This window comes from Watersipora subatra, chromosome 10, assembly GCF_963576615.1.
Source record: "Watersipora subatra chromosome 10, tzWatSuba1.1, whole genome shotgun sequence".
Taxonomy (NCBI): domain Eukaryota; kingdom Metazoa; phylum Bryozoa; class Gymnolaemata; order Cheilostomatida; family Watersiporidae; genus Watersipora; species Watersipora subatra.
Genome location: NC_088717.1, coordinates 23,921,103 through 23,936,099, shown reverse-complemented (window position 1 = coordinate 23,936,099; position 14,997 = coordinate 23,921,103). Strand labels below are relative to the sequence as shown.

The following is a 14,997-nucleotide window of genomic DNA, read 5'->3' as shown; positions in this document are numbered from 1 at the left end:
CTAGCATTATGCCCAGCAATGCTTGGTAGTTCTTCCACATTCAATACATATAGTTTCATGACAACAATACAAGAATGTTCATTCATGACAATTGTCCTTAATGCATATGAAGATGATTTATGGAGTTTCTAATCAGATACATTGTGACACATTTATACAGAAATACGAAAGTTCTAAGATGGTAAATACAACCTGTCATTGCTGATGTGAGCCTGTTATTGCATATTAAATAAGCCTTTGGTCTCATAACTCTGTAATTCTCTTTTATGTGAGAAATATTTTATGCTAGCTAAGTTCTCATGCTATAGCAACTACCCCCAAAGGCAGAGCATGCTAGAATTCTGTTTATTTTTATGTTTTTTAGTTCATTACGCTTCACCTAATGGTCGATTTAACAGTTGGTTTTATTTAGCAATTTAAATTTTTTAATGAATGAAACATTTTTTTAAATCATTGATTCTGAAGAATCTGTGTTAGAACTGCCTGGCAAAGTAGCTAGACATGAGTGCAGGTAAAAGAAGCTGTAATTACTAGGTTTACATGCAGGAAATAATAGTGGAGTGATACCAGGGTGTACCAGTGCTGAAGCGCTACACTGGGCCAACAATAGACAGATCGCGTTTCCATAAAGCGCTATAGTAAGGCGAGGGCTGTATGACGCTTTATGTTAAGATTGTATCCTTAAAAGGTCAAAGGCAAAACATCTACTATTTAATGGAACATCTTGATTTTAAGGTCCAAGCAACCTTTGCTTCTGCCAATTTCAGTTTCTAGTAAAAACAGGTTAGAAAGTTTTGAGAAAATTTTTTACATATGCAGCAACACAAAAACAAGACCTAAGATCGCGCACAAGCATGACATCATTGGTCACTAAGAACATCTCCATAGCACAAAGAAGGTGCATCATGCCGGTGTTTTACTTCCAAACAGTGACACTAAATCACGACAGAAGGGAAGCAACACGACTGTTTCCATGTTTGCATTGCACAGCAATCTAGGGCCGTGTCAGTTTGCCATTGCTGAGGAAAACTTAGTAATTGTGCTCTCTAGTTCATTTAGAATGATCTAGAAGCTATCAACCAGCCAATAAAACAGGACTTGATAAAAGTTAATGTAGAAAACTTATTGTCATAATATTAGTATATACAATTAGCGCTTTAATCTAACAAATCAGTGATGATTAGCTTTTTTATTTGAAGTTGAAGCTTTTAATTGCTTTTTTGCTATATATACTGCATTCGGTTAGCAAAATTTTGTACTTTCAATACTGCTAGTTCAACTTTTACAAAGAATTGAAACTAGTTGACAGATATTACTTGCTAGGAAACATTCTGTTACCTGTTTAGCAGAAAATTTATATAGATTCACGATGTCTGAGGCCGCACCACCACCAGAGGCTCCTTCAGCTGACGTCAACGCATTAGACAGAGAAATAAAAGCTAGTGAAAATAGTGCTCCTGATGGCCAAGGTGAAGGTCAAAGCGAAGCTGAAGGGGGCACTGAAGGTGGAGATGAAGGCACTGCGAGAAATGCTCAAGGAGACACCGATGAAACAGTTGATGAAAATGCCAACAAAAACTCCAGAGGAAACAGTGCTGAAAATGTTAGTGAAGATCCTGATGAGGACAAAGGTGAAAAAGATGACAGTCCTCCAGCAGGTACTAGAGCTAAGAAAGCATGTTAATTGATAAGCTAACTGTTATATTTAGTATGTGTTACTTAATAAGCTAACTGTTATATTTAGTATGTGTTACTTGACAAGCTAACTGTTATATTTAGTATGTATTACTTGATAAGCTGACTGTTATATTTAGTGTGTGTTACTTGATAAGCTAACAGTTATATTTAGTATGTGTTACTTGATAAGCTAACTGTTATATTTAGTATGTGTTACTTGATAAGCTAACTGTTATATTTAGTATGTGTTACTTGATAAGCTAACTGTTATATTTAGTATGTGTTACTTGATAAGCTAACTGTTATATTTAGTATGTGTTACTTGATAAGCTAACTGTTATATTTAGTATGTGTTACTTGATAAGCTAACTGTTATATTTAGTGTGTGTTACGTAATAAGCTAACTGTTATATTTAGTATGTATTTCTTGATAAGCTAGCTGTTATATCTAGTATGTATTACTTGATAAGCTAACTGTTATATTTAGTGTGTGTTACTTGATAAGCTAACTGTTATATTTAGTATGTGTTACTTGATAAGCTAACTGTTATATTTAGTATGTGTTACTTGATAAGCTAACTGTTATATTTAGTATGTGTTACTTGATAAGCTAACTGTTATATTTAGTATGTGTCACTTGATAAGCTAACTGTTATATTTAGTGTGTGTTACGTAATAAGCTAACTGTTATATTTAGTATGTATTACTTGATAAGCTAGCTGTTATATCTAGTATGTATTACTTGATAAGCTAACTGTTATATTTAGTGTGTGTTACTTGATAAGCTCACTGTTATATTTAGTGTGTGTTACTTGATAAGCTAACTGTTATATTTAGTGTGTGTTACTTGATAAGCTAACTGTTATATTTAGTATGTGTTACTTGATAAGCTCACTGTTATATTTAGTATGTGTTACTTAATAAGCTAACTGTTATATTTAGTATGTGTTACTTGATAAGCTAACTGTTATATTTAGTGTGTGTTACTTGATAAGCTAACTGTTATATTTAGTATGTGTTACTTAATAAGCTAACTGTTATATCTAGTATGTGTTACTTGATAAGCTAACTGTTATATTTAGTATGTTTTACTTGATAAAATAAATGTTGTACATAATATACCGCGGGCTACGCGCAAAACTGTAACTTCTCTTTTGCACTAACTGAGTTACAGACCTATAAAGTTGAATTTTGGAAATGTGAGTTTATGTTTGCCCTTGAACCTGCCTTCTTATGCTGTCTTACAGTATCTAGTTATAGTAGTTTAGAAATTAATATTATACACAAGTTTAAAGTTATCACTCTCAAATTGAGTTATAGACTTACAATAATATTGCACTAAATTAATTGAGCGCAAATTTGTTGTATATTAGAGTTACAACAATTTTGCGCTCGGAATTAGAGTTAATTTAGAACATGTAAGATTTTACCTGATTATAATTTATTGCATTTTTGATTTCGAAACACATAAACACCAAATAGTTCACTTAACAGATTTTAACATTGATAGTGTGACATGCACGTAAATCTATCTATAAATATTAATAAAAAAACCTACATAAGATTATAAAATATCAGATTATTTGGAACCAAGTACCTTACATACATGTAGCAGCTGTCAGCAGTTATATGTTATTTAAAACTGTTTTATTTAGCTATGAACAGATTACATTAATTGATAAAATAAATTTTATATTTAGCATATGTTACTTGAAAAATAATTTATATATTGAACATATGTTACTTGATAAAATAGCTGTGTTACTTGATATATGTTACTACGTATAGTAATTGTTATATTTAGTTTATGTTACATGATAAAATAATTGATATATTGAACATATGTTACTTGATAAAATAGCTGTTTTATTTAATATATGGCGCTTGGTAAAATAATTGTTATATTTAATATTTGTTACTTTATAAAATATTTGTTACATTTAACTAGTGTGACTTGTTAATATTTCCTAGTTGTATGCTTTTTGTTTAGTTATCACTTTTCAACAGGGAGAATCAACAGCTCATGTTAGTCTTAGGTTGACCATTAATAAAGCTGAGAGAAACCTGTGTTGCATTTTTTTCAATTTTTAGCTTTCCACCGTATTTATTTTACTGTCATGGTTACTTTTGCATATAGTGAGTTTTTTTCAATTTTAGGTGTTTCTATTTAATGGTAAACCATGAAGTTTCTTCAAGCAATTTTGAAAAGCAACATAATTGAAAACCACTCATTGTGAAGAATCTTACATTTGAGAAAAAATATGAAAGGCCTTTGTATCCATGATACCATAGTCTTTCCTATTTAATTTTTGAAAAGTTGTGGACACTAGTTGTGGACACTAGTTGGGAACACTAGTTGTGGACACTAGTTGGGGACACTAGTTGGGGACACTAGTTGGGGACACTAGTTGAGGACACTAGTTGTGGACACGAGTTGGGGACACTAGTTGGGGACACTAGTTGTGGACACTAGTTGTGGACACTAGTTGGGGACATGACAAACTAACACCAGCTAGTACCATGGCAGTCTAGGGTGTCTTTAGTGATTATCAGGTGTCCTGATAAAACACAGTAAAGGATTATTTGCACAGTTATTGGCACAGGTGTCAAAGGATCAGTCTACCAAGTCTTCGGTCAGGAGTTCGAATCCAGCATATAGCAAGTTTTCCAACCAACCTGTAACCATAGCTGAAGAGTGATTGTGACAGCAAATGAACACACACGCTATCAGACTAATACATAGATTAAATGTTACTTAGTAAATTGCAAATGAATCCACATGCTATCATATTATTACATAGATTATATATATGGTATTTACTAAGTGGATATATATATATATATATATATATGTAGGTATTTGGGAAGAAGTGCAAGACTTTGTAGATGAAATCTTGGACCAGGCGCGAAACCATTTTGTCGGAAAAGCAGGATATGCAGCTGTAGTAAAGATGGATATACTTTCAGGGAATTTGATGAAAGGTGGCAAGGAAAGAGTGAGAACAATCATTCATTTGTTGGCCTCAACTGTAGTTTACAGGTAAGTTAGTTTTGTTTCGGAGTGGTATTTGAAGTAGCCATTGAAGCATAAATATGCAGTATATATATAAATATATATATATATATATATATATATATATATATATATATATGTATGTATATATATATATAAAAAATTGTTTCCTCACCCCGGATACCCCGTATGGGTGGTAAATTCTGCTCTAACTCAGGTCTCCTACCAGAGACCTGGGAGTTTGAGCACTCGCCTCAAGATCTTAGCTGTTCCCAATAGCGCACTTTTCTGCAACTCACCTGAGTTGATTGCTGTTGGTATTTGGGCAAGCCACATTTTATGCGCCGGTGTTATTGCGCCCAGTGCCCCAATGACTACTGGGATTACAGTTGTTTTAACATTCCAGCATTTTTCAATCTCTTCTCCAAGAGGGAGATATTTCTCTACCTTTTCTTTTTCTTTGCTGGCTATATTGTAGTCATTGGGTACTGCTATATCTATTATAGTAGCCCTCTTGTTCTCCTTGTCTACCACCACACACCATACATATTTGTATATATATATATATATACATATATACATATATACATATATACATATACATATATATACATATATATATATACATATATATATACATATATATATATACATATATATATATATACATATAACTAGAAATTCCACTGTCATGCAGCCCACGACCAAAATGATATTGGAAAAAAAGAAAGGGTGCTGATGGTTGAGAAATGCAATATTAGCAGGCAAATGGCACTGCAGTGCAATAGGATAACTGCAATGGTAGCTGTAATATACTGGGTGTGGGTGTTATTATATACAACAAATAGCAATAATGAAAGGAAAAGATTATATGTTTATATCTCTCCCTTGCGATAGGAGAAATGCAATATTGGCCAATATTAGAAGTAAAATGCACTGATATTATTAGAATAACCATTATTATTAACATAGTAATAATATAAAACCAATGCACAATTTTGTTTACATTTCAAAACGTCATAGCTAACAATACCACGAAGTTGTGATATTTATATAGATTTTTAGAAATTCTGTACTACGTAGTCATTGTTCTGTAGTCATCCAAACTTATAATTAGTTATTGTAATAATCTCATAAGAACCGTTAGAAAAAATATCATCGTCATTTTCTTTACTTACACTGCGTTGGACATCAGTTAGAATACTAAAGTACTCCAAATTGTCTAAAATGTCAGTTACTTTTAAATCAGCAAAAATGAAATGATTGCAGTACTCCTAACTTAATTACAGAAACCTTCGACAATGCCATAGACTGGTGAAATGTGCACGTTATTTTTTCGCGAAATGTGCACGACTTAATCGTTCTATTCTCTGTCGTCCAGTGTTTCAATTTCCGGTCTTAACTTTTATTAAACCAAGCTTCTCAAGCGTTTTGTGATGATTTTCGTTCTAATAAATCTGTCTATTTGTGTATAATTACGCTCAAAGCAATCTTATAAGATGCCATAAAGAAGTGAGAAAATAAAAACAACTGTAAAGTTTATCAAACTTTGTCAAACAACTGTAACTTTTAAACTTCATATCATGAAGAAAAGGTTTTCTACCAGTCTAATAAATTAAAAAAATAAAACAATTGTAAAAGGGATTAGATGTAAATTTCAAATAATTAGCAAGTAATAGCTAAATTAAGTCAGTTTTGCAACAATTACTATAAAAGATGATACGGTAATGATACAATTAATACAAACTGAGAAAACAAAATAAAATTCATGAATATGTTGTTTAATAGTAGCGATTCTTGCATAAAAGTGTGTGGGTATAAAAAGGTTACTGTCCCACCAGAAACTATCCATCAATTCTTTGAATACGACGATACTACAAAATGTGACAGAATATCATGGCATTTTGTAGTTGAACTTTTATTAGAACAATGTCTGCTAAAAATGGTTGAATAATAGAATAATATTAATAATAAAGATTGGAAACTAATCAAGTAATAATAACAGTGATAGGAAAATGAATAATGTTTAAACTTCAAACGCGATACTCAATTTATGTTTAAAAGAATGCAAGTTGAAATAATAACAACGATGAAACAAACTTTAAAAAACTTATATTATAAACTTCAAAATTCATAAGAAGTTTATAAATGTAATAAGAGAATTTAAATTTATATATCTATATATATACATATTTCTCAAAGTACAGTATATAAATGTATGTAGATATAAGAGAGTGGAGACTAACTGATACTTGCAATCTTACACGATAAATCTTACAGTAATCTTACAATTGTTTGTTGTAAAATGTGAAATTAATTACGAAAAACTAATTGGTTAGGTTTAAAAGGAAAAATATGTAAGCTAATACATTTAGCTGTACAACCCAGCGTTGCCCGAGTAATAAAAAAAAACTCAACAGAAAATTGATTTGTATTCAACATATAACAACATTTGCCATTCTACCTAAAACAACTGTAAAGGTTTTCAAACTTACTTTGTCAAACAACTTTTAAACTTCATATCATGAGAAAAATGTTTTGTGCAGGTCAAATAAATTTTAAAAATAAAATGACTATAAAATGTTTTAGATGTAACAGTGAAATAATTAGCAAGTAATAGCTAAATTGAGTCTGTTTTGCTACGATTACAATATGAGATGATTCGGTTATGATACAATTAATACGAACTGAGAAAACAAAATGAAATTTGTGAATATGTTGAATTAATAATAACGATTCTTGCATAGAAGTGTGCGTATAAAAAGTTACTGTTCCACCAACAGCTATCCATCAAAACTCTGAATACGACGATACTGGTATGACGATATGTTATGTAAAAATAAAATATTGTAGGGTCTTTGTCTGAGAGAATCTAGATGCTATTCTTACTCGAGATAATACAATTGTCCGCGTGAAAAGTAGTGACCTTAACAGCGACTTAGCAATTGAAACCTAAAAAAAGCCAGAAATATAGGTTCACAAAAGCGGCATCGTGTTTTGTATAGTTAATAAAATTTATTTGCCAAATTCTAATATTGAGAGAGTCTATTCGTCGATATCGTTTTGCCGAAAACAAATTATCCCTAATACGTCGAGGACAAAAAAGCATCGCGTGTCATGAAGCTAAAATAAAGCCATAGACATGTAATTATTATGTCATTTTAGTGTGAAAACGGCAAACGATAAATAGGTAGGTTATGTATAGAGGCGCACTAACCGGAGATTCCCGTTAATGTGCCTTAGATACCTAGTAGCAGCTAATAGTCCGGAAAAGTACGGTACTCTATAAGGCGAACACATAGACAGACAGATAGACAGACAACGATTGCCGTTTATATAGTAGATATATATATATATCCCATCAAGTATATGTATGTATATATATATATATATATAGATGAGGGCCGCGAATGAATAACTCCAAATTCAAGGAGGTGAGCGTAGACCCACCGGATCTTCAGTACGAGCCCTGGAAGGAGAAGCCTTTAACCAGATGAACTCGGCCAAGACTGTTATTATGGACAACTAGCCCGGCTGGTCCAAACTCTCGCTGACAAGGTGGAACGGCTCCAGGAGCAGATTTGCACTCAATCCGAGAAGAGCAGCCAGCCAGCTATTCTTTGCTGAGGATGTGGCCAACCGGGGCACGAACGGGAAAATTGCCCTCACCACACCAAACCGGCTTCGGGAAACGAAGGACGGCCACAGCAGTAGCTCCGACTACCGGCTGTGTCCTTTGACCTTTGACTTGTGTCCTGAGCGACCTTTGACCTTCCGGTCCGAAGCCACTATCGGCATTTACACGAGAGTCCCTTATTGTTTGACACCGGTCCGTCTTCAATCAATGGAGTGCCGGCTCACTTTGAGGAATTGTTCCAGGCGGCCCAGCTGAACTGTGAGGACATAGGACAAACATCAAGGTTGGCATTCCTGCTGCGTCTATATGCCACAGTGTTCAGTACGGGTGACGACGATGTATGGTGGACCTTGGAAGTGGAACATTCTATTCCACTTAAAGAAGGCACTCGGCCAATCCGACAACCCCCTCACAGACTCGGACTGGAGAAGGAGGCAGAGGCCGAGAGGCCCGTGGTGTTGGTCTGAAAGAAGGATGGAAAGTGGCGCTTCTGTATTGACTACTAGCAGGTATGGGCAAGTACCCCTGGATGCAGAGGCGTAGGAGAAGTCAGCTTTCTCGACACGGTCCGGACTGTGGAAATGGAAGGTGTTGCCTTTCGGACTGGCGTTCGCCCCGCCACCTTCCAAAGACTCATGGAACACATTCCGCATGGCCTCCACTAAAGAATGCTGCTTCTATATCTGGATGATATTATCGTCATCGCCCCGGATTGTGACACACATCTACATTGGCTGGAGGTCTTCCAGAGAATCCACAAGGGTGGAATGAAGCTGAGGCTCTCCAAGTGCAATCTATTGCAATCTCAGGTCCGCTACCTGGGTCACATAGTAAGCCAGGACGGAGTTTCTACAGACCCCGACAAGGTGGAGGCAGTTGCAAAGTGGCAGAGTTCGAGCGGATTGAGAGAACTCTAAAGATTCCTCGAGACGGTCGGCTATTACCGGCAATATGTCCCGGAGTTCGCCACTATAGCTCCTTCCCTGCACCGACTGACTGCAAAAGGAGAGCCCTGGAGATGGACGGAGGGAGAACAGGCTGCTTTCAACACGCTGAAGGAGAGCATCAGCACCGCCTCGATCTTGGGCTATCTGGATCTTCGGAGGCAGTACATCCTGCACACGGACTCTAGCGGATGTGGAGAGGGGTTCGTGTTGTCCTAAGTACAGGAGGGCTGCGAGAAGGTCATTGCCTGCTACAGCCAGACTCCCGCCCCTTGGAACACAATTACTGCATCACTCGACGGTAGCTACTTGCGGTAGTGAAGGCGGTCAAGCACTTCCGGCTGTATCTGTACGGCCAGGAGTTTCTCCTACTGACAGGTCACGCATTACTCTGGTGGCTATGCCGGAGGAGGGAACTCTCAAACCAAGTAGGCCAGTGACTTGAGATCTTGGCGGAGTTCCGCTACATCCTGGAGCACCGATCAGGGACTCGCCACGGGAATGCAGATGGATTAAGCAGGAAAACCTGCAAAGACTGCCGGCAATGCGTGAGCATTGAACAGAGGGATGGGGGCCCCTCACGGAAAGAGTTGGCAAAGGAACAAGGGTCGTTAGCTATGTAGGTACCGACCAGTTGCCTGGATGGGACTCTCGCCCTCAATAGAGCTAGATCGACCCTGGGCAACATCGCATACCCAGGGGGGCCGACCGGCAACTCGCATGGGACTCCCGCCCCAACAGTGGCAAGATTGAACCTGGGTGCCGGAGGTTCCTCCGAGTGGCCATCAGCCCCGCCATGAGTGACAGGATCAAAGGGCGAGCTGGCTAAGACACAGGCTACCAAACAGGGACCAGTTGCCATCATGTACCGTGCCATCGCCACAGGAGAGGAAGTGCCAGCAGAACACCTGGAGGTCGGGAGCAGAGAGCTGGACATCTTGCATCGCGTGCGGGACTCCCTGCGCATACGACAGGACGGCATGCTGGAAGCACGCGTGGCCCCATAGGGCCACACAAGATGGTGCGCCATCTGCCCCCGCCCATGTGAGAAACCACAGTGTGGCAAATGCATGCCTTGGCTCACTCTGCGGTGGGAAGGATGATAGGTCGCCTCCAACTGACGTGGTACTGGCCCGGACTGACATCCACAGTCAGACGGCTCATCAAGAGTTGCAAGGTGTGCCAGGCCGCAAAGCATGGAGGGACAAAGGCGACCGAAGAAAAACGTAGGTTTTACGCAGGACGACCTTGGCAGAAGGTGGCCATGGATCTGGTGGGGCCATTTCCTGTCACACCAAGGGCGAACAAGTGGGTGCTTGTTCTTACCGACCACTTCACCCGGTGGCAGGGCGCTTTGGCACTACCTGACGCCACGGCCTTGGTGGTTGCCAACGCACTGAATGAGCAGGTCTTCTGCTACCTGGGATTGCCTGAGCAGATCCACACGGACCAGGGGGTGCAGTTTGAGAGCCAACTGATGGCTGAACTGTGCCAACTCTGAAACGTGGGGAAGACCCACACGACTTCGTATCATCCACAGGCAAATGGAATCGTGGAACGGAATAACCGAAGACTCGAAGACTCCTTGAAGGCGCTGCTCTTGGCTCTTGGACAGGACGAGTGAGACCTACTGCTCTCCCGGCTGATGAGGGCATACAGAGGCACCCGCATTCCGTGACTGGAGAAACGGCCAACATGCTAATGTTAGAACGGGAGGGAGCTGAGGTGGCCAGACCGGCTGGAAAGCTACCCCCCACTAATCGAGTTCTTTTCTGCCCACGAGCACACTCTGGAGGTGCAGGAGAGACTGCAGACGGCGCACAAGGCACTATGGCAAAGCAGATGGAGGTGCGGCAAGAAGACAGAGAAGAGCCACCGCTTTACGCCCCAGGCAACTGGGTATGGCTCACGAACAAAAGCCGGAGATGAGGAGAAAATCCCAAGCTGCAGGCGAAGTTCGTGGGACCATACCAGGTCCTGAAGGCTTGGGGAAACTACACATATCTAGTGGAATGGCAAGGCCAGTTTTCCATCCAGAGCAGTTTTCCATCCAAGCTAAAACCCTATCATGCTTGCCCAGAGAGGTTGGAATCGGCCCCAGCCACTCTGGAGCCAAGAAAGGGTCCCAACATGAAGGGAGCTCGACGCAGCAGGCCGGAAAAAAGGCAGAAAAAGGCCAGAGTGGACCCTGTGCCAATAATGCCGTCCTGCAACTGGGAAAGGTTGCTGCTGGAGGCTGCTGCAAAGCAAGGACAGGAAGTAACTCCGAGAGAAAACCCGGCCAGACCAGAGGAAGGAGAACGCTAGGGACGCCAAAGATGCTAGGGATGCCAAAGACGCTCTCCAAGTTCGGTAGAAGCCAATCCGGTCCGACTAGAAAATCCGGTTCCCGGTTCCTGAAAAACCGAAACCAAACCCGGAGGAGACCGGAACGGCTCCGACACCGGTGACTTCATTGGAACCTGTCCGCCACAACCCAAGGCCGGCCCAAATGACTAGAAGGCCGGATCGGTATGGGAACGGAGTGTGCTACTCAATGGAGTCACTGGCAAACGACCCTGAGATGGGACAAGAGAACAACCAGGTAGTTCTCACGACCACTACCCAGGTCTTTCTGTTGGAGCACTTGCTCACCCCGGACACCCTCAGTTTGTTGGAGAACTTGGATGACGCATGTGATGCGTCTTTGCCAGAACTATTGGCTTCGGTCACGAGGAGCTTGAAAGAAGCTGAGGAAGCCCTAAGTGCACCGAAGCCAGTCGGTGTGGCAACAGACCAGGGAGATCTGAGGTGGGAGAAGGCAGCCGCCAAGGCCGACACAAGCTGCTTCAGACATGGATGTGGAGGACCTGGGCAGAACCCTGACAGGAAAAGAGGAGGTCTGCCACGTGGCTACCGTAGGCTCTCAAGGTCTAGATTAGAGACCATGGTCACCAATGGGGGGAGAGTGTTGTGAAATGTGGTCCGCTGGGAGCTGAGCATAGGGTTGAGTTAAGCCAAGCTGTGTTCAGTCAGGCGCGTTAATGAGGTCGGAGTTCAGCCAAGCCCACCCAAAGCCATGCCGGTTCCAGCCAAGTAGAATGGAGGCGGAGCTTACTAGCTATATAGGCCCGAACATTTGTGTAGAAGAGCAGAGCTGTTCTGGGCCTGTTCATTGCCTGTTACTTGTTTCTTTCTTGTAACTAAATTCAGTATTTACTGCATTAGTTTCTTGAGATTGTATTTTAATTGATTAAAATTGCTTGACGGTCGACAAAGAGTTCCGTAATGCTGACACCTAAAACATGACTCTCCTTTTAACACTGATGCCGAGGAGGAAGGTGGAAGTGGTGATGCTATCAAGGAATGATGATGTGCTATATGTAACTAATGGAGAAATGTTTTTAAAAGTGTGGGAGGCTAAGGAAAATACAAAATTTTCAAAGTTATGAATATGTTGAATTCTAGTCTCTTCAAATAAGGAAACTGATAGAGTTGTTGCTTTTTTGTGATGAATGATGGAAAAAGATTTTTTTGCCTTACAAAATGTTATTTACATATATATTTTGGGTACGTTATCTCAAGCTTGTGAGTGATAAGCTAATTTACCGCTAACTAATGTAGAATTATTAAGAAACAACAAAGAATCCACAAGTAGCACAGAAGTATTTCACAGTTGTAAACAATTCATTCTTGGCTTTTAATAACTTTCTCATTTTCGTTTAAAAATTTTCAGTTTCAATAAATTTCAATTGTCATATGTTGAAGTTACCTTCATGTCAAATCAAATATACACTGACATTGTACATGGCGTACACAAAAACTGTTTAAGTGGGTGCAGGTGGAGGTTTGACTGTGTAGATAAATTATACTCCACTAGTAATACGTCAATGACTCCAAAAGCTTTAAATAAAAGACTTTTCAATACTCAAAAACTCGCAAATTCAAAACCAGGAGGCGGTACCAGAATATAAGATGTGGCGCCAGAATATAAGATGTGGTACCAGAATATAAGATGTGGTACCAAAATATAAGATGTGGTACCAGAATACAAAAGATAGTACCACAACTCAGAAGGTAGTGCTAGAATGCATAGGGTGGTACCAGTGTCATGGACGCCAGACCATGACTCCGTAATTTGTTTAATTATTATGTCTTTGTTTATTGCTGTATTATAACCATGCCAACAAATTAGCAATTCTGTTTATTACTAATGTCATAAGGTTTTATCTTGGTTTCGTTAGCAGAAACGGGTGAATTTATTGTATATAAAGGAGCGCGCTCACTCAGTTGGGCAGAGCAGATAGCCATAGCTCCTCAGCTAGTGGAATTATCTTCTGTAATAAAAACTGAACAAAACTACAACCATTCTTTTCTTTTTATGTAATAGTCTAGATCGTGCCAAGTAAAGGCTGGCAAATTCTATTAAACCAGCATATATGAGGTGGTCTGAAAATACAAAAAGGGTTTATCTAGTTTGGTTTGACATTAGCATAGATCCATTGTAGATTAACGCAGCCTTTGAAAAGGTACGTGCCAAACCGCTTTGATGTGGTGGATCTCATTCGAGTCATGACCGCCACAGTCAATGTCAACTTCCATGACTCGCTGAGCTACAAATTCTTCTTGTTTAGTAAGTTTTTATTCTGACTGTCTGGGACAGCAATTATATATCTTTTACCCCAAGTTGTTTGCATTAAGTTTTAATTTTGGCTAAAGATAACCCGATAGCACGAGATATAGGAGAGCATTTCTTTTTTGAGCATTGCGATATTAAAGCCAAAATTTTATTTTCTCTGCAGTGTAAGCGATAGATGAAAACTCTTCTTTTTAAAAGCTAGAAGACTTCAATAGAGGGAACTTTAGCTTAGCTTTATTAAAACCAATATTGGCTCTTAGTGTTTATCTCCTCTTTGCAGGATGTTTCTTAGAATAAGATTGTGTGGCAAACTTTTTTTTTATGATTGATTATGCCTACCTTCTTGTTTTTCATTATGGCGAGTTGAAAAATAGTGGCTTAGTTCCTCGTAATCCAATTCTTTTAAAGTTAGATATTTCATTCTGCGGTTTATTTTGCTAGCATAGGCAGATTAAATATGGTTCTATGGTAGACACCTGCAGCAACAGGTCTAAACCTGTCAGTAAAGAACCACAGTAAGAGGCCCAGACAACCTGACACACATATGTTTTAGTACCAAATGTGTCTCCACTATGTAAGAACAGCTCAACTACCAGCATCTTGCTGCAGTGCTAAGAATTTGGGGCAAGTGGTTCGATAGTAATTATCGCAACTGTAGAGATAAAGCCCCATACCATTTACAGCTTGCTGTTAGTTATTGCCTTGTATGTAAAAACGGTTTTTCGAGTGCAGTGACTTACAGTAGTTAGAGTTACCTTCTCTCTGACATAGTCCTAGCAGACTAGGATACTAAAATAGAGAGGGTAAAGTAATTAGGTAAATCTGAAGTTTATCTATTTTCAGGCCAGGCATCCGATAATGGGAGTTTATTTAATTCATCAAAAGTAGAAATATTTATTTAACTTTTATTTAAGTATCTATTCAACTTACAAGAGCTTGTTACTAACAGAAGTATGTATTTCATGGTAGGTACACTTGGTTTGTAGTTTAGGGTAAATACGCTATGGTATGTACTTTATAGTGGGTCCACTGTGATATGAATTCTATAGTAAGTGCACTATGGAATGCACATTATGGTGGGCATGTTATAGTATGTACTCCATAATAG

At 39.1% G+C, this 14,997-nt stretch overlaps 1 protein-coding gene across 1 annotated transcript; it reads left to right on the top strand.

Annotated features, from left to right (window-relative positions):
- Positions 1–1,369: 1,369 nt before the first annotated feature.
- LOC137406896 (uncharacterized) lies at positions 1,370–14,186 on the top strand. The gene is made up of 4 exons (XM_068093498.1): positions 1,370–1,658; positions 4,534–4,717; positions 13,759–13,883; positions 14,170–14,186. Exons 1-4 carry the CDS (start codon positions 1,370–1,372, stop codon positions 14,184–14,186), a joined length of 615 nt encoding a protein of 204 aa, XP_067949599.1.
- Positions 14,187–14,997: the final 811 nt, after the last annotated feature.

Bases quoted from the DNA above. Each gene is read 5' to 3' on its own strand.
- LOC137406896 (XM_068093498.1), top strand. From the start codon at position 1,370: ATGTCTGAGGCCGCACCACCACCAGAGGCTCCTTCAGCTGACGTCAAC. The intron at 1,659-4,533 runs GTACTAGAGCTA...ATATATATGTAG, and splicing joins AGATGACAGTCCTCCAGCAG to GTATTTGGGAAGAAGTGCAA. The intron at 4,718-13,758 runs GTAAGTTAGTTT...GATCCATTGTAG, and splicing joins GCCTCAACTGTAGTTTACAG to ATTAACGCAGCCTTTGAAAA.